The sequence below is a fragment of the Nematostella vectensis genome, chromosome 6, assembly GCF_932526225.1.
Source record: "Nematostella vectensis chromosome 6, jaNemVect1.1, whole genome shotgun sequence".
Taxonomy (NCBI): Eukaryota; Metazoa; Cnidaria; class Anthozoa; order Actiniaria; family Edwardsiidae; genus Nematostella; species Nematostella vectensis.
The window spans coordinates 2,045,210-2,071,525 of record NC_064039.1 but is presented as its reverse complement, the minus strand read 5'-3'; the positions used below and the strand labels follow the sequence as shown (position 1 = coordinate 2,071,525).

Genomic DNA, 26,316 nt, shown 5'->3' with positions numbered 1-26,316 from the left:
TTCATGTGAGCTCCTCGCCAGTTTAATTATCTCTTCTATACGCATGTAATCATCAAAAGACAATGTCAAAAAAATGATGGTGATGATGATGATGATGATAAACTCCCGCCCCTCCCCTACAACTCGTCCATTCTTATATTGCTTGAATCAAAAAGCCCAAACTGTCGCGATCTCAAATTTTCGTCTTTAATAAGACTTCTTCAGGGCAGACTGAAGAAGGTGAATCGTTACAAGCTTATTTACATCATTTATTGCAATACACCAAAAACTGGAATTCGACTCTGCCAAATTTTCGTCTTTAATAAGACTTCTTCAGGACACTTTTTTTAAAGACGAAAATTAGGCAGAGTCGAATGCAAGGTTTTGGTGTATTGTATTCATTCTTCTGGTTCACGAACATGACTATTTGGGCTTCCTGTTTTCATCGCGGTATCCCTGTGGTATCGAGAGTTTAAAGATGGCAGGCTGTCTGCTCAATGGCGAAAGTCACGCTCATTTAGCCATAGAAGTCGCGGTGAGGCTCGTCTTGTTTATAATTTTCCTGTGAGTAAACTTATTTGTATCTTTGTGCTCTTTTTAGAGCGGCCGTTTAGGGTTTTGCTGCTTAACCGTAGTTGAATGATTTGATGAGACACCGACTGCAAAACACACAGAGCGACGTGGCAAAACGACCGGCGACCGATATTTACGCAATTTAATTTCATTACTATAGCTCATGGAATATATTGAGTTATCATTAGCTGTATTCCTGTTTTTTATTTATCTACAATCTGTCGTTATCCTTTAGCCGAACTGGTGTTGTCCCTTTGGTATATTTGCTCGAATAAGCGCCGCACTCGAAGAATAAGCGCCTCGCCTTGACATTGCTGAATAACGTATGCGCATGCGCGTGTTCTGGCGAAAACAAACAAAATTTCAGTGTTGAATAGTTTGAGTAAAGGTACGAAAGGCTGACTTCGGTCGATTTTTTGATTTACTGCACAGCATTAAAACCATCATGTACAAAAGATGACAGATTTGTTTGATAATGAGGGAGTCATAAAGAAAAGATAGCATTAGGTTTGATCTAGTTTTCTTAGCATTCGCCAAAATGTGACAGTTCGCCGGTAAAACGCCGCCATTTCAAAACAAAAGGGCTGGTTTAACCGTGCGGTACTGGAACTAGTCTTGCATTTTTCAGCACTGTCCCTCACCTTAACATGTTGCACTTTAGGGGTCGTCCACACTAACACGGATCCATTTGGGTCTGTATACTTTTTAATACTTTTAGGCCTGCCCTCCACACTAACACGCGCGCTGGATCCAGCGAATCTGGATACTTTTGAAAACACAGTCAAAAGTGAATCTAAATGAATCTGTATACTTTGGTCCGTAGTGTGTATGGTCGAATCCGTTTCAAAATGAAAATGATGGCGTCATATCACAGGCAGGCGTGCCCTGCTTTGAGCATCCACATATCATAAAAATGACATCACCCAATACCTTACAGCGTTTTCAAACGTTTGAAACCATGTTAGTGTGGACGGCTGGATCCAGGCGAACACGCTGCGAAAACAATAGTGTGGACGCAAATCAAGTGATGCATTTTCGGCGAACGAATCCGGATACTTTTGAATCTGTGTTAGTGAGGACAACCCCTTAGAGAATCCGATGAAGAGGGAGGATGTAGCTTAGAAGGGAAAAACGAAAACTTACAGTACTACTTGCACAACATTTTACCTTTGAAAGCTTGTTTTGTTCTTGGAGGATTTTCCATGCTGCCATCATATATTTTATTTCATCCTAAAAATATGTTGCTGCATGATTCATTTAGGTCATTATCTAGGGTACTAAAACAAATTAAGTCGATTTGAGTGACGCTCGAGATGTTATTAGGTTGGAAAGTGCTGATTGAAATAATATGTATTGCACTAACCTAGGTGCACAGTAAAGGTACCAAAATTTTTGCTGAAGGCAACAATAAGTTTCTGCGTATTTCAGGCCCAATCTTAAAATAAAAAATATTCTTCATAGAAAGAATATTTTAGATGTATAGTAGATGCTCAACTATATTATTATATTATAAGTCAAAACATGTGTAGTTTTTTGCTATTACAAAAAGTATGGCATGCACATTTAAGTTCTAGCACGACGCGGTGTTCATGAAGAGTAGGGGGTGCTTGTTTCTCAAAGGGGGTGACCAATATATGAAACGTTATAGCACCCCCCATCCCCCGTATCTGCCTAGGAAATTTTGATATGGGACATAAACATTTTTGCAGATGATGGGTTGATTGATTAGTTTATTTGATTATCTACTTGGATTTTATAATTTAAATTGACAGTGAGATCTACAGTTGGAGAATTCTCAAGAATATGAGCTTTAATTGAATGCCCTATTTTTTCAGTTTTTTAGAAGAGGCGAAGCCATTTATAAGACTTATCCATGATGAGGAAATGTGGCTTTACAAGAACCCTCGCTCAACCAGTGATGTCATACCTACACCTACACTCTTTGTAAGTGTTGTTTTTACCTGAATAAGTTCACCCTATAAGTGCCAATGGCCTGTCACATCTTTAGTCTTTAATTTATCACTTCATGCTCTTATAATACTCTCATTTATTTTTTTAGGCAATAGTATTTATAGTACCAACCGTCACAATAATAATTGTATCTACTCTCAGAAAAGATAAGCTAGATGCCCGACAGGCTTTGTTAGGTAAGGTGCAGTGTGTTTTTTTTCAAGTGAGATTATATCTAGCCTGTTTTTTCCTGGCTATAAATTGTTAATAAAACTAATTATTTCTGTCTTTCAACAGGCTTATATTTGGCATTGGCGCTAGATGGAGTGATAACAAATATTGTTAAAATTATGGTAGGAAGGTGGGTGAGATTTGAACACGGTCTACCAGATTATGCAACCCATACTTGCCAACTTTGAAAGCTAAAAAACCGGGAGATGGTGCATTAAATACAAGAACTGTATAAGAAATTCTCAATGAATTTTCCAGAGAGATTACAGTAAATGTATTTTGGTATTTTCGATTTTTTTGCTGGGAGATGAAGGCTAAAAACCTTCAGTGAAAACCAGGAGAGTTGGCAGATATGGCAACATATCGACTGTTGAAATCAGGGTTTTTATACCCCTTCTCAAAAAGATATAATCAGCTGAAACTGATCCATTCCCCCCCAAAAGAAAATAAATAAAATAAAAATCCTGGGTTATTATCAGGATTTTCATGATCATTGATATTAGTGGATTAAATGTACATGAGTTTAAAATTTATCTTTTTCAGACCTCGCCCAGATTTCTTCTGGAGGTGTTATCCGAATGGAGTCCCCACACGAGATAACAATTGTGACGGTGACCCGGATGCTGTGATGGAAGGGAGGAAAAGTTTCCCAAGTGGCCATTCCTCATGTTAGTACTCAGCAAAACTGCCAACATGCCTTCCAACAAACCAAAACTAACAGCAGCCAAGAAGGCATTTGTCAGTAGTACTCAGCAAAACTGCCAACATGCCTTCCAACAAACCAAAACTAACATCAGCCAAGCAGGCATTTGTCAGTAGTACTCAGCAAAACTGCCAACATGCCTTCCAACAAACCAAAACTAACAGCAGCCAAGCATGCATTTGTCAGTAGTACTCAAAAACTGCTAAACATCAACAGGAAAGCTCACATACAGCAAGCATCTAAGGCCATTTTGTAGTTATTTTTATATGACTTGTTCTTTATATATCCCCAGGGTCTTTTTGTAGTCTGGGATTCCTGTCTTTATACCTGGCTGGCAAGCTCCAATGTTTCAATCTAAATGGGCGTGGTTATGGTTGGAGGGTGTGTCTTGCCGTCGCCCCCTTGCTTGGAGCAACAGCCATAGCACTTACCAGATATTCGGACTACAAGCACCACTGGCAAGGTACCCTTTAGTGCTTAGTGCTTATAATACTAATATAATAATAAAGGCACCCATGGCCTGTTGGTTTGCACACTAGCCTCTCACCTCTGTGGCCTGGGTTCTAGTCCATTTCCTGAAGTTTTCTGGTTTTGGGTCTAGATTTGAATTTGGTGTTGTAAGTGGGTAGGACATTTCTTTTGTGTTTCCAGTCTTTCAACACAAAAGGAAGGTCCCATCTCCTAATGCTTCACTCAAAGGAGATTTTGACATTTAGTAAAAATAATCAGCCAAAAGAGAATATTTACAAAATGATTATCACAAATAAATCTTAATTCCCTATTGGGGGTACCCCTTATGCTGACTAACTATATAAATATATATATATACAATTTCTAGTGTTATCTTGTCGTTTTTCAGATATTACTGTCGGTTCCATTTTAGGTAAGCCTAATTGTAGATATAATATCCTTCAATGTAAATAATTGCAGTATCTTAGTGTGATGCCATAAGTCTAGTCCATGTTGTGTAAGGTTGCAGTTTGTTTCTTGGTATTTCTAATGGAATGAGAAATTCCACAACACTTGACATTAATATTTGTGGCTTAGTGTAACTTTATAACATGTTTTTTTTGGTTGACATGGGTGCTTAGTGTTAAAAAAATGATTATCTTGTGTCCCTAAAAAGAAACAGCTCCAAGCTTGACAAATATGTTCCTCATTGTTGATTGCAAAGGGACACAAAACAGTATGGAACTGAGGAACTTTCACTTTCCAAAAGGTCAAGGTTTTGCTTGTGTTAACCATACAAGCGTTTCTTCCTATTGTGTGCAAGCATGACTTTCCCTCTTCCCCAACGATTCAAATATTCATGCAAACTGGAACAGCTGTTCCTTATGTAAAACCAACAGACTGTGGGGTAACACTATAAAACAAAGTCTAGGCAACCAGCTGTTTTAAGTATTTTTTAGTGCCATGGAGTCAGCGTGCATTGGAGCCTTTCAAAATACTCTGTGGTATCAACAGACTCTACAAAATCCCCAGTGTACTCCGCTCGGGTAGCATTGCTCAATGCACAGGTCCCCCCTGAGCGCTGATAGTTAAAGGAGGCACAAGTTGGGGTGCGCGCGCATAGCACCATACAGGCACGACGGTCCAGTCCACTTTGAGAAGACATCACGTGACCTGTGAGGTGGCCTGGATGATGCATGAACACCATGTTGTCATCCATCGGGGCTGAAAGAAATAAGCAATGTTGAAGATATATTTGGGTTAGTGCAGGCTGACTGAGACATTAAACTCCTTTTCGTGCAAAGTAAGTGCATACAAGGAAAATATATTAATCTGATTAGTGATCTGTTATCAGAACCCTGTATGTAAGAAGAAACATGTGAAGGCATTTTGGAACAAACAAGCCTTTTCTAGAGGAATTCAAGGCAAATGTTTCCTAGACTGTACCACTCGTGCCAATGAATGGTAAAGTACGAAAAAGGGCGGTCTTACTCCTTTTATATCGGAACCTCCTGTTTAAGACCTCACGCTAAGTATGATTAACCTTCAAGTATGCGTCTCACCCCTGAGGTCATCAAGTTCTGCTAGTACTAGTACCTCACAATTCTTTAGCAACTCACCCCTAACGTCATCGAGTTGCTGCTGATTCTTCACTTATTGAAACACGTACAAGTCAATGATGGAACCGTGCAGTGGCCTTGTGCACTGGTCCTGCAAATTCTTTGTCAGAGCCAAACTTTAAACAAATCTGTTGACCGTCTAGATACAGCTTAGCTAGACCCACCATCTCGTCCCACGTCCCACGTCCCACGTCCCACATGTGCCAATCGGCAGGGTCTTCTCTGAGACTACATTAAAATCCGTTTTGTCGATGTATTTTCTTTTAAATTCTACTATACCCCATCTAAACCCAAATCTAAAGTGATATGGCTCTGGCCCCCAATCAGTGATGATTTTAGTTACTGCTACTGTCTGGCTTTTCCATTTGACCCAGGCTGCGATGGTGAAGCTCAAGGGCGTAGCCAGGATTTTTTACAGGAGGGGGCCCAAAAGGGATATTCAAGGCATTTTCTCCTGTATTTTAGATAATGCCTCATACATTTACTGTATTTTTGGCTGCTAAAAAGGGGGGGCCCGGGCCCCCTAGGCCATTCCCCTGGGTACGCCCCTGAAGCTGACGCCTCTAAGGTCGATCTTGAATGGTATCTCGGCATAACAATCTGCAGCTTTGTTGAAGGATGTCGCTTGCGTTTTAGGGTATAGGCCCGGCTCGTAGATTGGGCTGTTGACAAGTCTAAACAAAGAAAGGAAATCAAAAAAGAGTGTTGCGGTATTCTATACAGCGCGACCAGTAAAACACATGAATTTTTTTTAATTTTGAATATTTTTAAAAGGAAGGATTGTTCTGTCATTGTCAGATGTTTTCTTTATTCTAATGATTTTAAATTTTAGATAATAGGATACGATTTACGTGAAAAATCGAAAAATTTATGTTAGAATCGGTTTCTTGATCTACCCTTTTTAATAATTCAGTAGCATCATCAGCACAGGTGCACCTGCTTAGCTTACATAGCTGTTTTTCCCAGTGTTTTTATGACACTTCGCTAAAGGCAGATACAGTTTGTGTTTCCAGAATCATTTCAACTCCCGGGTAAGCGAGACTAGAAAAAGGAGCTGAATAATATTTGTGTAATATTGCCAACAGCCACACCCGCCACAATTGTAAATAAATCTGCTTTGATACCTAGTCCTTTATGGGAGATTGTCGCTCTGACTTAAAAGTCTATAAGCGGTTTCTCCTTTCTATAAGAGACTATAGGTTCATTAAAGATTCTAGCCGTATGAGGCTGAGATCCGTGATAAGTTGCCAGTTTTTTATAAGAATCTTTAGAAGATTCTGTTTAGCCGGGTGGAACCTCATGACAAAATGTTTAGATTCGTTTATTAGATGCCATGTTTGCCTCAAAACGCATTTTGCCTGTCCGTGAATTCAACACTCGCCGTTATGTATGTTGTGAAATCCCGTAACCGTATCTAGAATAAGTTGCGGATTTCGGCTTAGAAGGTGGCAAGTGAGGAATTTGTTCTCAACGGACGTAGGCCATCTCCCTAGACACAAACCCTTCTTATAACTAAGAGGGTGGCAAGAGGAGAGAATGCGTGTACTGAAAAGTTTCAGTAAGCTATGGACATCAAAGATATTTAAATCAATGAATCTTTCGCCCTTTTATAGACTTCTGATGAAGTAAATAAAGTGCGTAGTGTCTTTGAGATTACACTTTTGCTTGAGCGTTATATGCCGCAGAAATGGATCTACGGAGGACGATATACGCTAGACGTGGTTTATGTGGTGACAAAAGCCTTAGGTGACATATTATATGTCTTTGTGGTGGAATTTGTCGTTCTTTAATGTTTCACGTCTATAGGAGCGTTGCTCGACCTGACATAAGCGCTTTCTTTGTGCATCTTAAGTTTCTTAGAGTTATTTAGGACATATCTGCAGTACAGCTCACTCCTGTTTTAATAGATTTTTTAAAATCAAACAGGAAGATTTGAGGCTGCCGAGAATCGCCACTGTAACTCGTAGAATTCAAAGTGCACTTTGGCTAAATCTGGCTTTTTCTGAGAGAGGGCTCGCTCATCTCGTCTAAGGTGCCTTCCGATGTCATCGTTTGATGAAAAATCGGTGGGCGGTTATAGCGTTTACAAGACCGGTTTCGGACTCTTAATGAAGAGACCTTCGTCAGTTGTTTTTCGCTAGGTTGCTAATGAGGACTTCGTAAAGTATGCTCGATTAGCGGATTGTGACATGAAGCCACGGGCCCGTTTATATATCAGAGGTCGGACGAATCATTCATTGAAGTGACTAGTCGGTGATTGGCTATCTAGCGTTTTACACTATTTCGATCCGCGTCATTTTAAGGTAGGCTATGTTTCGAAAACAAAAGGCCTATTGTCGGTGACACGGTCGCGTGGTAGCGCTATTGTTAAACCATAGGAAGCAAAAATAGACAGATATTTGTATCAGGAAGATTTTTGCATTCCCTCGACTTGTCTGCAAATTTATATTGGTATGTGGACTGGAACAAAAAAGTCCGGCTACCTAGATCAATTGTGGGTGAATCCTCGAAAGGCTTTCGCGTTACGGGGGCCGTGGAGTTTAAGACCGTAGTCTAAGCAAGTCAGTTGTGTAATATTGCCAACAGCCACACCCGCCACAATTGTAAATAAATCTGCTTTGATACCTAGTCCTTTATGGGAGATTGTCGCTCTGACTTAAAAGTCTATAAGCGGTTTCTCCTTTCTATAAGAGACTATAGGTTCATTAAAGATTCTAGCCGTATGAGGCTGAGATCCGTGATAAGTTGCCAGTTTTTTATAAGAATCTTTAGAAGATTCTGTTTAGCCGGGTGGAACCTCATGACAAAATGTTTAGATTCGTTTATTAGATGCCATGTTTGCCTCAAAACGCATTTTGCCTGTCCGTGAATTCAACACTCGCCGTTATGTATGTTGTGAAATCCCGTAACCGTATCTAGAATAAGTTGCGGATTTCGGCTTAGAAGGTGGCAAGTGAGGAATTTGTTCTCAACGGACGTAGGCCATCTCCCTAGACACAAACCCTTCTTATAACTAAGAGGGTGGCAAGAGGAGAGAATGCGTGTACTGAAAAGTTTCAGTAAGCTATGGACATCAAAGATATTTAAATCAATGAATCTTTCGCCCTTTTATAGACTTCTGATGAAGTAAATAAAGTGCGTAGTGTCTTTGAGATTACACTTTTGCTTGAGCGTTATATGCCGCAGAAATGGATAAACAACTCTTTCCCGTTGACATTCGGCACAAAGTCCCATCAGTAAGGCATAAGTGCTTAGTAGCGGGCCTCCGAGACAGTGAAACATGCTACGTAGTATATTTCCGTTACAAACCAAACTTGGCCTAGCTCTCTGGCTCTTTGGCCTTATGGGAATGAACGCCTATTATACAGTAACAATAAGGCTGAAATAAAGAAAATTAGTAAACGTATCGGAAAAAAAAAGAGTTAAATAATCCATAATATATGTTGAATGTCTTTTTTCTTTAAATTAGTAGGTAACATGACTACTGGGGGATTAGACAAAAAATATAGAAATTTGGCAGTACTGTATGATATGAGGTTATATTTTTTAATGAAATTATTTTTAAGACGATTGTTTTACAACCACTTAAATCCATCTGACTCGAGGAACATATCTACCAAGCTTCTCGAAGTGTATAAGTAATCACTAAGCCACCATTCTAATTACAATCTTATTACATAAGCAGTTAAATATCTTGCATGTTATGGGTAAACTTGGGTCATGGTGACAACTAACACACGTACACAAGATGATAACTTTAGAAAATTTGTTTGGTGCCTATCATATTCAACTGTTTAAGATATCCTAATATAACCTTTATTCTAATTTACAATTTTACAGGGATGTCCATTGCAGTGATGTGCTATCGGCAGTATTATCCCGCAGTAAATCGAATTCATTGTGACCTACCATACTGCTCCCTCCACCAAGTGAGGCATGCGGACGAGCATGTGTTACCGCTACACACTCCAGACCACAAGTCGCACCCTGCCGTAATGAAACACTTATAACACATTGTGTTAGCGCTACAGCACTGCAGACCACAAGTCGCACCCTGGCGTGATGAAACACTTATAACACATTGTGTTACCGCTACACACTCCAGACCACAAGTCGCACCCTGCCATAACACATTGTGTTAGCGCTACACAGTCCAGACCACAAGTCGCATCCTGCCGTGATGAAACACTTGTAACACATTGTGTTACCACGTTACACACTCCAGACCACAAGTCGCACCCTGCCGTAATGAAACACTTGTAACACAGTGTGTTACCGCTACACACTCCAGACCACAAGTCGCACCCTGCCGTGATTAAACACTTATAACACATTGTGTTACCGCTACACACTCCAGACCACAAGTCGCACCCTGCCATAACACATTGTGTTAGCGCTACAGCACTGCAGACCACAAGTCGCACCCTGCCGTGATGAAACACTTTTAACACATTGTGTTAGCGCTACAGCACTGCAGACCACAAAGTCGCACCCTGCCGTGATGAACCACTTATAACACATTGTGTTACCCCTACACACTCAAGACCACAAGTCGCATCCTGCCGTGGTGAAACACTTATAACACATTGTGTTACCGCTACACACTCCAGACCACAAGTCGCACCCTGCCGTGATGAAACACTTATAACACATTGTGTTACAGCTACACACTCCAGACCACAAGTCGCATCCTGCCGTGATGAAACACTTGTTACACATTGTGTTACCACGTTACACACTTCAGACCACAAGTCGCATCCTGCCGTGATGAACCACATTGTGTTACCGCTACAACACTCCAGACCACGAGTCGCACCCTGCCGTAATGAAACACTTATAACACATTGTGTTAGCGCTACAGCACTGCAGACCATAAGTCGCACCCTGCCGTGATGAACCACTTATAACACATTGTGTTACCGCTACACACTCCAGACCACAAGTCGCATCCTGCCGTGGTGAAACACTTATAACACATTGTGTTACCGCTACACACTCCAGACAACAAGTCGTATCCTGCCGTGGTGAAACACTTATAACACATTGTGTTACCGCTACACACTGCAGACCACAAGTCACACCCTGCCGTGATGAAACACTTATAACACATTGTGTTACCACGTTACACACTTCAGACCACAAGCCACACCCTGCCGTAATGAAATACTTGTAACACATTGTGTTACCGCTACACACTCCAGACCACAAGTCACACCCTGCCGTGAAGAAACACTTGTAACACATTGCGTTACCACGTAACACACTCCAGACCACAAGTCACACCCTGCCGTGAAGAAACACTTATATAACACATTGCGTTACCACGTAACACACTCCAGACCACAAGTCGGACCCTGCCGTGATGAAACAATAACACATTGCGTTACCGCTACAGCACTGCAGACCACGAGTCGCATCCTGCCGTGGTGAAACACATTGTGTTACCGCTACAACACTCCAGACCACGAGTCGCACCCTGCCGTAATGAAACACTTATAACACATTGTGTTAGCGCTACAGCACTGCAGACCACAAGTCACACCCTGCCGTGATGAAACACTTGTAACACATTGTGTTACCACGTTACACACTTCAGACCACAAGCCACACCCTGCCGTAATGAAATACTTGTAACACATTGTGTTACCGCTACACACTCCAGACCACAAGTCACACCCTGCCGTGAAGAAACACTTTTAACACATTGCGTTACCACGTAACACACTCCAGACCACAAGTCACACCCTGCCGTGAAGAAACACTTATATAACACATTGCGTTACCACGTAACACACTCCAGACCACAAGTCAGACCCTGCCGTGATGAAACAATAACACATTGCGTTACCGCTACAGCACTGCAGACCACGAGTCGCATCCTGCCGTGGTGAAACACATAGTGTTACCGCTACAACACTCCAGACCACGAGTCGCACCCTGCCGTAATGAAACACTTATAACACATTGTGTTAGCGCTACAGCACTCCAGACCACAAGTCACACCCTGCCGTGATGAAACACTTATAACACATTGCGTTACCACGTAACACACTCCAGACCACAAGTCACACCCTGCCGTGATGAAACACATTGCGTTACCACGTAACACACTCCAGACCACAAGTCACACCCTGCCGTGATGAAACACTTATACCGCTACATAATTCAAACCACAAGTCGACAGTTGAATGATTAGTCGGATAAAAAAAATCCACACTTTTCCGGTGTTCACAGTTTTACTGTCCGCGCTGTAAGCAGTAATGTTAACACATTCTGTTACACACTGCGCAATGCGCATCCTGCTTTGTGTAGGTGTTCAAAATGAATGACAATATCAATATTCGAGAAAGTTTGTATTGCAATACATCAAATATGACTTAAAAGTTTTAAATAATTTATGTATAAAACTAAGATCTTACAGGAAATATTACAAGGGGATGTAAACTTCAAAATGTAACAATATAAAGTAAGAAACTTCAACATACAAGAGTCGGAAAACATGCTTGAAACCATGTATATTATTCGAATTGTTTAAGCAACATTAAAGAGATTATTTCAGAACAAAATTACATTTGTGCACCTTAAACGATAATCCTGGAGCTGTTTAAATATATCTGTGCAACAGTTAGATAAGCTACAGTAAAAGCCTGCGTATAAGAACTTGACCTGACATCTTATACGCAGGTTTTCACTGTAACAGTAGGTCACTCCAAGGTCCTAGGTAACAGTAGGTCACTCCAAGGCCCTAGGTAACAGTAGGTCAATCCAAGGCCCTAGGTCACTCCAAGCAAAATAAAAATAACAAACGCGAATTCTCAACTCGAGGATTCCTCCACAGGAATCCCGACTAAAAACTATAGCGCGATTATGCACTGAATTAGCTCCGATAATCAAGATTTAACGCAACAAAAGATACCAGGACGTTTAGTTGTCAATGAATTTGTCAGAAACGCTAATATTTCATTTTAAAGAGAAAATGTCATGCATGCAGGCTATGGCGTGGTCATACTAGGCACACTAAAGGCTATAGTGATACTTTTTTGTTGTGCCGTATATTGAGCACTTGCTTGAGAACGATAATACGTTGTGATGTTATCCACTATCTATCCTGGCCACCTAGTTTGAGACAGACACTGTGACGGTATTCACTATTTAGCTTGTGGCATTGTTGGTCATTTACCATGATCATCATCTTCGATAAAGTCTTTAGCCTGTTCTAGCGTGATAGCATCAATGTGACTGACTTTATTCCTGAATTTTACCCCGTAGAACTTGTCTGCTGACTCGAGCAGCTCGGGTCTGAATGTTGTTGTAATGAACTGTGCCTTGACTGCCAAGTTCCGAATCATTTCTACAGATACAAAATGTAAGGTCTCAAAAGTTTATATCGTTATCGGGAAATCATACATTTGGACCCTCCCAAACTGTTACATTTTTAACAGACTTTTGTGACTTTAAAGTGCCCTTGTCAGCGATACCTTTGTTATTGTTTTCATGTAATATTGGAAGGCACCTTATATGTTAAAATCTCGAAATAACCATCTAAAAACAAAGTTTTATACTTTATTTACCAAATTCAATTAAAAATATCGCATTGGCATTTCTGAATTAGTCGATGAAATAGATACTTCTTCACACTTGGTACTTTGCTAGGATGACAAAATGACGGCTCACAGAGGCTGTTTAAGTATTTTCTGCACCTACCTGCCACGGCCTTTCTGAACTGCGGGTCGAGAGCTTGGTCGATCTCGTCGAACAGATAGAAAGGTGCAGGATCGCACTTCTGTATCGCGAATATTAATGCAAGAGCAACTAGAGACTTCTGTCCGCCAGAGAGTTGGTTCATTTCTCGGGTTTCTGCTGCCTTTCCAGTAAAAGAAACCTGTAAGATAAAGTACATTATTTAGTCTGTCGTAATCTTGCAAATTGGGCATTTGGGGAGCATCTATGGCATATTGGTGAGAAATAAGAAAATTCACGCTCTGTAAACACCCGACTTGCTTAAGGAGCGACTATTTGTCTGGGAGTACGCTATGTTAAGGAGCGATGTGTTGTGTGGATAAATGGTATGTTAAGAGCGATGTGTTGTCTGGGTGTATCGTATGTAAAGGAGCGATGTGTTGTGTGGGTAAATGGCATGTTAAGGAGCAATGCGTTGTGTGGTTAAATGGTATGTTAAGAGCGATGTGTTGTGTGGGTAAATGGTATGTTAAGAGCGATGTGTTGTGTGGGTAAATGGTATGTAAAGAAGCGATGTGTTGTCTGGGTGTATGGAGTTTTAAGGAGCAATATGTTGTGTGGGTGTATCGTATGTAAAGAGCGTTGTGTTGTCTTGGTGTATGGTATGTTTAGGAGCGATGTGTTGTGTGGGTGTATCGTATGGTAAGAGCGATGTGTTGTGTGGGTGTATGGAGTTTTAAGGAGCAATATGTTAAGATTGTTGTGTTGTCTTGGTGTATTGCACATAAGGGTATCTCATAAACCTTGATGGCAACGCCTGTAAAGGTGTCAACGAGAGGAACAGAGCCTTGAGAAGATGCTTGGCTGCTAGACTGGCTATCGGGATCGTCCTGGAATCAACATACACCATCAAGCGAGTTACAAGAAACTAAATAAATCCATCGTTGGGAGTACAAAGGTACTCGACAACAACATACAGGGGCCTGTTATCTTGACGTTCGATTGGATAAAAAGGGCATTCATCATAAGTGCTAACCTGTTTCCTAGGGACCCGTTCCAGGACTTTATTTAAACCAGTGCCTTTTTCCATGGATAAAAGTGCCTTTTGGGAGTAATACTCAACCGGATCTGTCTTCATGACAAAATACCCTTCAAGACATCCCAAGCTATGCCCCTGTAACCGGTTCAATGGATAAAAGCGTGTCACTACCCCAAGTGGGAATAGGAGCAGGTACCTGGTGCTCAATCGGATCTGTCTTCATGACGAGGGTCCCTTTGCCGTTGTGTACAAGCTTCTCAAATACATCGCTGAAGTACTTAGACACCTGAGAAAACAGCGCACGTTTATTTACTCAAGCTTTGTACTAACATTGCCAACATCAACTGATAGATTGTTCCAAGTGAATACCAGCCAAGTAAGGCATCTACTGTTGCAAATGCTGGACCATATTAAATGGCCAGCAATGAGCCTAGTGGGAACATTGATGAGGTACATTATGCTGCTGGCAGTAAACACGCTCAAAAAACATCTGAACAAATTCGTCTTAAACCTTGTGCAAATAATGCCACCCTGATACTAATAAGGGTAGGCCCGGTAATTCTGTCAACGTTTGTAGCTCTAGGAGTGTAGGACAGTGTAGCACAGCCAACCAGTAGTAATGGCCTGTTCACAGGGAGGTTGGGAACCCCGGGTGACTGGGGTCCCCCAGGCGAGTGGAGTAACCCGCCTCTCCATATAATCCCCCTTTTTACGGTTTTGCGTTCACATGTCAGGTGGGGGACCCCACCAAGGCATGTTACCAGGGGCGCCGGGCTGGGTAACCCGCCTCGGTTGGGTGGGTTTTCGAGAGTTTTCAACATGTGAATGCTTTGAAGGGGGTAACCCGGGATAACCTTCGTCCAGGAATCACAAGCCTGCCAAAAGCGCACAAAGTATTTCAACACGTGGCTGCCAGAAAGTATGGACCTGGATAACTTTTTAGGCGGAACCAGCTAGAAAAGTTGAGTAGTGGCCATGATAAAGATAAGATGAACGAAGAATCTTCTATTGAAAACGACCAAGAGCCAAGTTCTTCCATTAAATTGCGAGGTTTTTGCAAGCGAAAGGATAAAAACAACAACGCCAAAATCAAAGCGGAAAGCGTCTTTCAGGTATCAAATAGCACAACATCAGACCACATAGCTGGAATACCGCTGATTAAGATGCCAGTGAATGGAAAATCGCATTTACCGCCCCAACGTGTCTTCTATCCGCCATCTTGTTTATTACATTCTATCGTAGGTGCTTAGCCACCACACCCCACATTCGCAACCTCACCCCAAGCATGTGAACACAACTTTTTCTTGACCCCAGGTGAATAGAAGAAATGTAATGATAAGTTGAGTAACTGACCTGCTTGAAGGTAAAGAGGATTGCTTCGTGTTTACGCATTTCAAGCACATCCATTAGGTCCACGATCGCCTGACACAAAACAATAAAGACTTGTTAGAACCCCTAGCACCATCCTTAGCAACAATGGTGGCTTGCCTCGTAGCCCTTGTCCAGCTCGTCCTTGCGCTTCATAAGCTTCTCCTTCTGCTCGGAGAAGTTGATAAACTGATCAAGCGCTTTCTTGTTCACGTGGCTGTACTTCTTTAATTCCTCGTTACAATGATGGAGCTTCTTCCAGAGCTGACAAAAGAACATGGCATAGGTAACCTTCAGTAACGATCCTTCCTTCCCCTCAAAGTTGGATGACACATACTCTAAGTGGCTGAGGTTCGCATTTGAAACTAAAACTTGTCTGCCATTTCATTACATTTAATTAAACTCAGATTGAGTTAACGCTACAATCCACAACAAAAGTAAGTGGGACATTTCGCATACGAACAACCTCCACCCCTTTCCCCCGATATATATTGGTTAGAGGCGATTTTTCAGCTCAAAACACAAGCAGGTACAAGGAGATCATTTGCCCACCAACATTGAGGAGGGGGAGGGAAAGTGTCCCATTAGTTTTGTAACAGATTGTAGCTCTGAATAGCAGGGCCCTAGACTTGCTAGCAAGTCCTGGGGGCTGGACCCTGTTCTAGAGAAATTATCTTCGCGTACATGAGCGCTCGCAACTCACTAGTCCTTGCAGAGAAAAAAAAACTGCTGGTTTCCTAAACTAGACAAACGTGAAATTTAGGTATGGGATTTTGCAACAATGACGAAACAATTCATATGCCAGATTTCCATGATTATTCCATTAATGCCATCAAACAGTGAAATCCTTCATGTCACATATTTTGAACATGTTTTAATATCCTCCATGAATCAACTATCTCACTTTCTACAGGATCATCTGGGGGGGGGGGGGGGGGCATGCAAACTAGCTTGGGATGGAGTTATACCGTTTTCAAGGCAGTCTTCTGGAATTTGTCAAAAGCATCTGATGGTAGGGAGCCTAGCTCGCGTATCTTCTTCATACATTCATCTTTCTGCAAACACAAGCACAGTAATGAGATAAACATCAGTAACCAAATCTAAATAAGGAAATGTAATTAACCCTTTAACTCCTGGGTACTTTTAAGCAAAATTGTTAGAAAAACAGACTGAAACAGAACTCTCCCCCCCCCCCCCCTATTTCAAGCCCAACACTACCAGTTAAGTTAAGCTAACGCTGACCAAAGACGGTATGCCTTCAATTTTCCAACAATGCACTGCGGTGCCTTTTCTTTGTAGTGACGGCACTGCTACAGCCTGTTGCTTACAACAGTTTTGCTTGTAATTTGCTTAAAAATTACAGCTTTTTCACATCTGGAGAGTGCCTTAGGACATCATGAAGTTTATTTGGGCATAATTAATGCTGTGCTTATGGATGTTTGCACCCTGAGGTTGATTCAATGGGATACTTCCTTGTTTGGGTTTCACCGAGTGAAAGGAGTTTTCTAGTGAATGGCCTCATACTCTCCAATGTGGAACATCTTGCTCTTTATTTGTTTTTGGGAATTTTTTTTTTTTTTTTTTTTGTAAGAAATGTTTATAAGTTTAAGCATTTGTTTATGATCAGAAATCAAGGTTGGTATTTTGACAATAGAGCCAATGCCTTGAATGAATCCATGAGTATCCGGGTGGGGCCTATATTTTACGGACGTCTGGGGGCGTTATAGTAATGGGAGACTTAAAGACTTTGGAATCGACTCGTGATACCGATTTTTTATCTAAATATCTTATCATTTTTGAAAATCTATTCATACAATGACTACTTGCTGTTTTAATTAGAATGGATTCGTTTTAAGGTCTGAGGGAAGGGAAAATAGGGAATTTGAAAAAAATTACAGCCAACACATCTCCAAAAAGAGCTACAAATTTAATTCTACATAAAGACAAAATGGTTGCTGTTTTCATTTTTTTTAATAAAATGGCGCTAGCTCTACATCCCGGAGTTTATTGAATTTACTGAACAGTAAAACGAATTATATTGGTTTAAACATTTTTTATATGGCTATGTAAAACAATTTTTATGTGTTAAGCTGTTTTTTGATACAGTTAATGTAAGATTGATGTAAGATGGATTGAATTTCATATTAGTTTCATAGTTCGTCACACACACAAGTCGGCATACTACTTTAACTACTAGGGTTACCTTTTTGACAAGAAGGCTGCGCTTGTTTGCAATTTTTTCAAGAGATCTTGCATCTTCTTGGATAGCTTCTAGCCGAGACCTCTCAATAACCTACAAAGCGCATTAGATTATTAAAGAAGGCCAATCAAGCCGCCACGTTATGCTCCTGCTCAATGGCGAGCCACACAAAGCAACCATTTCCATCCGCCAAATCAAGCAAGTAACCAAAATATTGTCAATCAAATATCGTCAATAACATATCAGGCTTTATTTGTAGATTGTTAGTTTGAAGTTTTCTTGCGAATAAACCGCTTTTTTTATGATAAACAATAACAAACAGTGGGTGATCGACATTCTTTATAAAAACAACAACCAAAAATAAAGTGCAAAAATGTTCACTACGATAAAGATTTAAGTACCTTCCACTCTTCAAGTTTTGTTTGAGCTTTTGTCTTTTTCTTTGCTACATGGCTGACCTCGCTTTCTAGCTCTGTGGAGAAGATTGAATTAACATTAACCCGACTTATTTTTATCAGTTGAGTGGGAATGGAAAACCCACCTTTTAATCGTTCTCTTGCTTTTTTGACAACATGTACAACAGCTTTAAGGTCTGCCCGGCGCGTTTCCAGCTGTTGCTGCTGGTCTTCTATAGAGATTTCCTCCAGAGCCTATAACAGATGATAGCAAAAATAACAAATAACAAAAATAACCCCTTTTTTCCACAAAAATCTATTTTACCCTAGAGTACTTAAGTATACCTCTAGCAAGCATTAGGCAAATGATTCGCTAGGCAACTGTCCTAAGTCATACATGTTATCTTGAGGTAATAGACCATACGTGACTATCTTAAGTCATACATGTTATCTTGAGGTAATAGACCATACCTGACTGTCCTAAGTCATACATGTTATCTTGAAGTAATAGACCATACCTGACTGTCCTAAGTCATACATGTTACCTTGAGGTAATAGACCAGACCTGACTGTCCTAAGTCATACATGTTATCTTGAGGTAATAGACCATACGTGACTGTCTTAAGTCATACATGTTATCTTGAGGTAATAGACCATACCTGACTGTCCTAAGTCATACATGTTATCTTGAAGTAATAGACCAGACCTGACTGTCCTAAGTCATACATGTTACCTTGAGGTAATAGACCAGACCTGACTGTCCTAAGTCATACATGTTATCTTGAGGTAATAGACCATACCTGACTGAGTTCGTTTCGCCTGAGGATCAGGTTATTATTCAGTTGATTCTCAAGATGGCTTTTCCTTGCTTCAAGCTACAAAAAAGCAAATTAGCAAATACTTCCAAAGTGCTCTGACTTAATGGAATTAGTAAAACCCACCTCTGTTCTCCTTGTGACTGAGGTACGAAGTCTCTCCTGCAAGTCGTTGATATCACGGTTTATTCGGTCAACCTAAGAATACAAAATATAAATTACTTGTTTCCAGTGTATCAATACTATTTTTTAACTTTTAAAATATATATAATTACGTACCCAGCCAGCAAAATATGGCAACTCCGACATAAAGATGCCATAACAACATGTAAACAGGTTAATACCATAGCTAACGTGCCATCTCTGAACACTCAGATACTCTAGTGGTACGACAAGATACTGTAATGGCACTCAGATACTTTTGTGGGACGACAAGATACTGTAATGGCACCCAGATACTTTGGCGGTACGACAAGATACTGTAATGGCACTCAGATACTCTAGTGTACAACAAGATACTGTAATGGCACTCAGATACTCTAGTGTACAACAAGATACTGTAATGGCACTCAGATACTCTAGTGGTACGACAAGATACTGTAATGGCACCCAGATACTTTGGTGGTACGACAAGATACTGTAATGGCACCCAGATACTTTGGCGGTACGACAAGATACTGTAATGGCACCCAGATACTTTGGCGGTACGACAAGATACTGTAATGGCACTCAGATACTCTAGTGGTACGACAAGATACTGTAATGGCACTCAGATACTTTGGTGGTACGACAAGATTCTGTAATGGCACTCAGATACTCTAGTGGTACGACAAGATACTGTAATGGCACTCAGATACTCTAGTGTACAACAAGATACTGTAATGGCACTCAGATACTTTGGTGGTACGACAAGATACTGTAATGGCACTCAGATACTCTAGTGGTACGACAAGATACTGTAATGGCACTCAGATACTTTGGTGGTACGACAAGATACTGTAATGGCACTCAGATACTCTAGTGGTACGACAAGATACTGTAATGGCACTCAGATACTTTGGTGGTACGACAAGATACTGTAATGGCACTCAGATACTTTGGTGGTACGACAAGATACTGTAATGGCACTCAGATACTTTGGCGGTACGACAAGATACTGTAATGGCACTCAGATACTCTAGTGGTACGACAAGATACTGTAATGGCACTCAGATACTTTGGTGGTACGACAAGATTCTGTAATGGCACTCAGATACTCTAGTGGTACGACAAGATACTGTAATGGCACTCAGATACTTTGGTGGTACGACAAGATTCTGTAATGGCACTCAGATACTCTAGTGGTACGACAAGATACTGTAATGGCACTCAGATACTCTAGTGTACAACAAGATACTGTAATGGCACTCAGATACTTTGGTGGTACGACAAGATACTGTAATGGCACTCAGATACTCTAGTGGTACGACAAGATACTGTAATGGCACTCAGATACTTTGGTGGTACGACAAGATACTGTAATGGCACTCAGATACTCTAGTGGTACGACAAGATACTGTAATGGCACTCAGATACTTTGGTGGTACGACAAGATACTGTAATGGCACTCAGATACTTTGGTGGTACGACAAGATACTGTAATGGCACTCAGATACTTTGGCGGTACGACAAGATACTGTAATGGCACTCAGATACTCTAGTGGTACGACAAGATACTGTAATGGCACTCAGATACTTTGGTGGTACGACAAGATTCTGTAATGGCACTCAGATACTCTAGTGGTACGACAAGATACTGTAATGGCACTCAGATACTCTAGTGTACAACAAGATACTGTAATGGCACTCAGATACTTTGGTGGTACGACAAGATACTGTAATGGCACTCAGATACTCTACTGGTACGACAAGATACTGTAATGGCACTCAGATACTTTGGTGGTACGACAAGATACTGTAATGGCACTCAGATACTCTAGTGGTACGACAAGATACTGTAATGGCACTCAGATACTTTGGTGGTACGACAAGATACTGTAATGGCACTCAGATACTTTGGTGGTACGACAAGATACTGTAATGGCACTCAGATACTTTGGTGGTACGACAAGATACTGTAATGGCACTCAGATACTTTGGTGGTACGACAAGATACTGTAATGGCACTCAGATACTTTGGTGTACAACAAGATACTGTAATGGCACTCAGATACTTTGGTGGTACGACAAGATATTGTAATGGCACTCAGATACTTTGGTGGTACGACAAGATACTGTAATGGCACTCAGATACTTTGGTGGTACGACAAGATACTGTAATGGCACTCGGATACTTTGGTGTACAACAAGATACTGTAATGGCACTCAGATACTTTGGTGGTACGACAAGATATTGTAATGGCACTCAGATACTTTGGTGGTACGACAAGATACTGTAATGGCACTCAGATACTTTGGTGGTACGACAAGATACTGTAATGGCACTCGGATACTCTAGTGGTACGACAAGATACTGTAATGGCACTCAGATACTCTAGTGTACAACAAGATACTGTAATGGCACTCAGATACTCTAGTGGTACGACAAGATACTGTAATGGCACTCAGATACTTTGGTGGTACGACAAGATACTGTAATGGCACTCAGATACTTTGGTGGTACGACAAGATACTGTAATGGCACTCAGATACTCTAGTGTACAACAAGATACTGTAATGGCGCTCAGATACTTTGGTGGTACGACAAGATACTGTAATGGCACTCAGATACTCTAGTGGTACGACAAGATACTGTAATGGCACTCAGATACTTTGGTGTACAACAAGATACTGTAATGGCACTCAGATACTCTAGTGGTACGACAAGATACTGTAATGGCACCCAGATACTTTGGTGGTACGACAAGATACTGTAATGGCACCCAGATACTTTGGTGTACAACAAGATACTGTAATGGCACTCAGATACTTTGGTGGTACGACAAGATACTGTAATGGCACTCAGATACTTTGGTGGTACGACAAGATACTGTAATGGCACTCAGATACTTTGGTGGTACGACAAGATACTGTAATGGCACTCAGATACTTTGGTGGTACGACAAGATACTGTAATGGCACTCAGATACTTTGGTGTACAACAAGATACTGTAATGGCACTCAGATACTCTAGTGGTACGACAAGATACTGTAATGGCACCCAGATACTTTGGTGGTACGACAAGATACTGTAATGGCACTCAGATACTCTAGTGGTACGACAAGATACTGTAATGGCACTCAGATACTTTGGTGGTACGACAAGATACTGTAATGGCACTCAGATACTTTGGTGGTACGACAAGATACTGTAATGGCACTCAGATACTTTGGTGGTACGACAAGATACTGTAATGGCACTCAGATACTTTGGTGTACAACAAGATACTGTAATGGCACTCAGATACTCTAGTGATACGACAAGATAATGTAATGGCACCCAGATACTTTGGTGGTACGACAAGATACTGTAATGGCACTCAGATACTCTAGTGGTACGACAAGATACTGTAATCGCACTCAGATACTTTGGTGGTACGACAAGATACTGTAATGGCACTCAGATACTTTGGTGGTACGACAAGATACTGTAATGGCACTCAGATACTTTGGTGGTACGACAAGATACTGTAATGGCACTCAGATACTTTGGTGGTACGACAAGATACTGTAATGGCACTCAGATACTTTGGTGGTACGACAAGATACTGTAATGGCACTCAGATACTCTAGTGGTACGACAAGATACTGTAATGGCACCCAGATACTTTGGTGGTACGACAAGATACTGTAATGGCACTCAGATACTCTAGTGGTACGACAAGATACTGTAATGGCACTCAGATACTTTGGTGGTACGACAAGATACTGTAATGGCACTCAGATACTTTGGTGGTACGACAAGATACTGTAATGGCACTCAGATACTTTGGTGGTACGACAAGATACTGTAATGGCACTCAGATACTTTGGTGGTACGACAAGATACTGTAATGGCACTCAGATACTTTGGCGGTACGACAAGATACTGTAATGGCACTCAGATACTTTGGCGGTACGACAAGATACTGTAATGGCACTCAGATACTCTAGTGGTACGACAAGATACTGTAATGGCACTCAGATACTTTGGTGGTACGACAAGATACTGTAATGGCACTCAGATACTCTAGTGGTACAACAAGATACTGTAATGGCACTCAGATACTCTAGTGGTACAACAAGATACTGTAATGGCACTCAGATACTCTAGTGGTACAACAAGATACTGTAATGGCACCCAGATACTTTGGTGGTACGACAAGATACTGTAATGGCACTCAGATACTCTAGTGGTACGACAAGATACTGTAATGGCACTCAGATACTTTGGTGGTACGACAAGATACTGTAATGGCACTCAGATACTTTGGTGGTACGACAAGATACTGTAATGGCACTCAGATACTTTGGTGTACAACAAGATACTGTAATGGCACTCAGATACTCTAGTGGTACGACAAGATACTGTAATGGCACCCAGATACTTTGGTGGTACGACAAGATACTGTAATGGCACCCAGATACTTTGGTGTACAACAAGATACTGTAATGGCACTCAGATACTTTGGTGGTACAACAAGATACTGTAATGGCACTCAGATACTTTGGTGGTACGACAAGATACTGTAATGGCACTCAGATACTTTGGTGGTACGACAAGATACTGTAATGGCACTCAGACACTTTGGTGGTACGACAAGATACTGTTATGGCACTCAGATACTTTGGTGTACAACAAGATACTGTAATGGCACTCAGATACTCTAGTGGTACGACAAGATACTGTAATGGCACCCAGATACTTTGGTGGTACGACAAGATACTGTAATGGCACTCAGATACTCTAGTGGTACGACAAGATACTGTAATGGCACTCAGATACTTTGGTGGTACGACAAGATACTGTAATGGCACTCAGATACTTTGGTGGTACGACAAGATACTGTAATGGCACTCAGATACTTTGGTGGTACGACAAGATACTGTAATGGCACTCAGATACTTTGGTGGTATGACAAGATACTGTAATGGCACTCAGATACTCTAGTGGTACAAGATACTGTAATGGCACCCAGATACTTTGGTGGTACGACAAGATACTGTAATGGCACTCAGATACTCTAGTGGTACGACAAGATACTGTAATGGCACTCAGATACTTTGGTGGTACGACAAGATACTGTAATGGCACTCAGATACTTTGGTGGTACGACAAGATACTGTAATGGCACTCAGATACTTTGGTGGTACGACAAGATACTGTAATGGCACTCAGATACTTTGGTGGTACGACAAGATACTGTAATGGCACTCAGATACTTTGGCGGTACGACAAGATACTGTAATGGCACTCAGATACTTTGGCGGTACGACAAGATACTGTAATGGCACTCAGATACTCTAGTGGTACGACAAGATACTGTAATGGCACTCAGATACTTTGGTGGTACGACAAGATACTGTAATGGCACTCAGATACTCTAGTGGTACAACAAGATACTGTAATGGCACTCAGATACTTTGGTGGTACAACAAGATACTGTAATGGCACTCAGATACTCTAGTGGTACAACAAGATACTGTAATGGCACCCAGATACTTTGGTGGTACGACAAGATACTGTAATGGCACTCAGATACTCTAGTGGTACGACAAGATACTGTAATGGCACTCAGATACTTTGGTGGTACGACAAGATACTGTAATGGCACTCAGATACTTTGGTGGTACGACAAGATACTGTAATGGCACTCAGATACTTTGGTGTACAACAAGATACTGTAATGGCACTCAGATACTCTAGTGGTACGACAAGATACTGTAATGGCACCCAGATACTTTGGTGGTACGACAAGATACTGTAATGGCACTCAGATACTCTAGTGGTACGACAAGATACTGTAATGGCACTCAGATACTTTAGTGGTACGACAAGATACTGTAATGGCACTCAGATACTTTGGTGGTACGACAAGATACTGTAATGGCACTCAGATACTCTAGTGGTACAACAAGATACTGTAATGGCACTCAGATACTTTGGTGGTACGACAAGATACTGTAATGGCACTCAGATACTCTAGTGTACAACAAGATACTGTAATGGCACTCAGATACTTTGGTGGTACGACAAGATACTGTAATGGCACTCAGATACTTTTGTGGTACGACAAGATACTGTAATGGCACTCAGATACTCTAGTGGTACGACAAGATACTGTAATGGCACTCAGATACTTTGGTGGTACGACAAGATACTGTAATGGCACTCAGATACTTTGGTGTACAACAAGATACTGTAATGGCACTCAGATACTCTAGTGGTACGACAAGATACTGTAATGGCACCCAGATACTTTGGTGGTACGACAAGATACTGTAATGGCACTCAGATACTCTAGTGGTACGACAAGATACTGTAATGGCACTCAGATACTTTGGTGGTACGACAAGATACTGTAATGGCACTCAGATACTTTGGTGGTACGACAAGATACTGTAATGGCACTCAGATACTTTGGCGGTACGACAAGATACTGTAATGGCACTCAGATACTTTGGTGGTACGACAAGATACTGTAATGGCACTCAGATACTTTGGCGGTACGACAAGATACTGTAATGGCACTCAGATACTTTGGCGGTACGACAAGATACTGTAATGGCACTCAGATACTCTAGTGGTACGACAAGATACTGTAATGGCACTCAGATACTTTGGTGGTACGACAAGATACTGTAATGGCACTCAGGTACTCTAGTGGTACAACAAGATACTGTAATGGCACTCAGATACTCTAGTGGTACAACAAGATACTGTAATGGCACTCAGATACTCTAGTGGTACAACAAGATACTGTAATGGCACCCAGATACTTTGGTGGTACGACAAGATACTGTAATGGCACTCAGATACTCTAGTGGTACGACAAGATACTGTAATGGCACTCAGATACTTTGGTGGTACGACAAGATACTGTAATGGCACTCAGATACTTTGGTGGTACGACAAGATACTGTAATGGCACTCAGATACTTTGGTGTACAACAAGATACTGTAATGGCACTCAGATACTCTAGTGGTACGACAAGATACTGTAATGGCACCCAGATACTTTGGTGGTACGACAAGATACTGTAATGGCACCCAGATACTTTGGTGTACAACAAGATACTGTAATGGCACTCAGATACTTTGGTGGTACAACAAGATACTGTAATGGCACTCAGATA

General features: G+C 41.2%; 2 protein-coding genes across 5 annotated transcripts in view; one reads left to right on the top strand and one right to left on the bottom strand.

The window, feature by feature from the left end:
• Positions 1–432: 432 nt before the first annotated feature.
• On the top strand, positions 433–12,071 carry LOC5505393 (phospholipid phosphatase 5). Of its 4 annotated transcripts, none has more exons than XM_001626168.3 (8): positions 433–543; positions 2,388–2,496; positions 2,612–2,699; positions 2,800–2,863; positions 3,277–3,401; positions 3,729–3,899; positions 4,296–4,319; positions 9,346–12,071. In XM_001626168.3, the coding sequence occupies exons 1-8, from the start codon at positions 458–460 to the stop codon at positions 9,513–9,515; spliced, it is 837 nt and encodes a 278-aa protein (XP_001626218.2). In that variant the 5' UTR covers positions 433–457; the 3' UTR covers positions 9,516–12,071. The 4 variants fall into 4 exon arrangements, with proteins under 4 accessions (XP_001626218.2, XP_032229723.1, XP_032229722.1 ...); XM_032373832.1 differs by lacking the exon at positions 9,346–12,071 and adding an exon at positions 4,901–5,116; XM_032373834.2 differs by having other exon boundaries at positions 442–514.
• Positions 11,844–26,316, bottom strand: part of LOC5505400 (structural maintenance of chromosomes protein 3) — a 41,827-nt gene continuing 27,354 nt past the window's right edge. Inside the window, exons 25-36 of the mRNA XM_032373818.2 lie at positions 19,129–19,200; positions 18,988–19,062; positions 18,334–18,442; positions 18,194–18,264; positions 17,796–17,885; positions 16,561–16,647; positions 15,713–15,856; positions 15,578–15,646; positions 14,421–14,510; positions 13,989–14,075; positions 13,210–13,387; positions 11,844–12,856 (exon numbers count right to left, since the gene is read on the bottom strand). Coding sequence (XP_032229709.1) covers positions 12,678–12,856; positions 13,210–13,387; positions 13,989–14,075; positions 14,421–14,510; positions 15,578–15,646; positions 15,713–15,856; positions 16,561–16,647; positions 17,796–17,885; positions 18,194–18,264; positions 18,334–18,442; positions 18,988–19,062; positions 19,129–19,200 — 1,251 coding nt within the window. The 3' untranslated portion in view covers positions 11,844–12,677. The remainder of the gene's footprint in view (positions 12,857–13,209; positions 13,388–13,988; positions 14,076–14,420; positions 14,511–15,577; positions 15,647–15,712; positions 15,857–16,560; positions 16,648–17,795; positions 17,886–18,193; positions 18,265–18,333; positions 18,443–18,987; positions 19,063–19,128; positions 19,201–26,316) is intronic.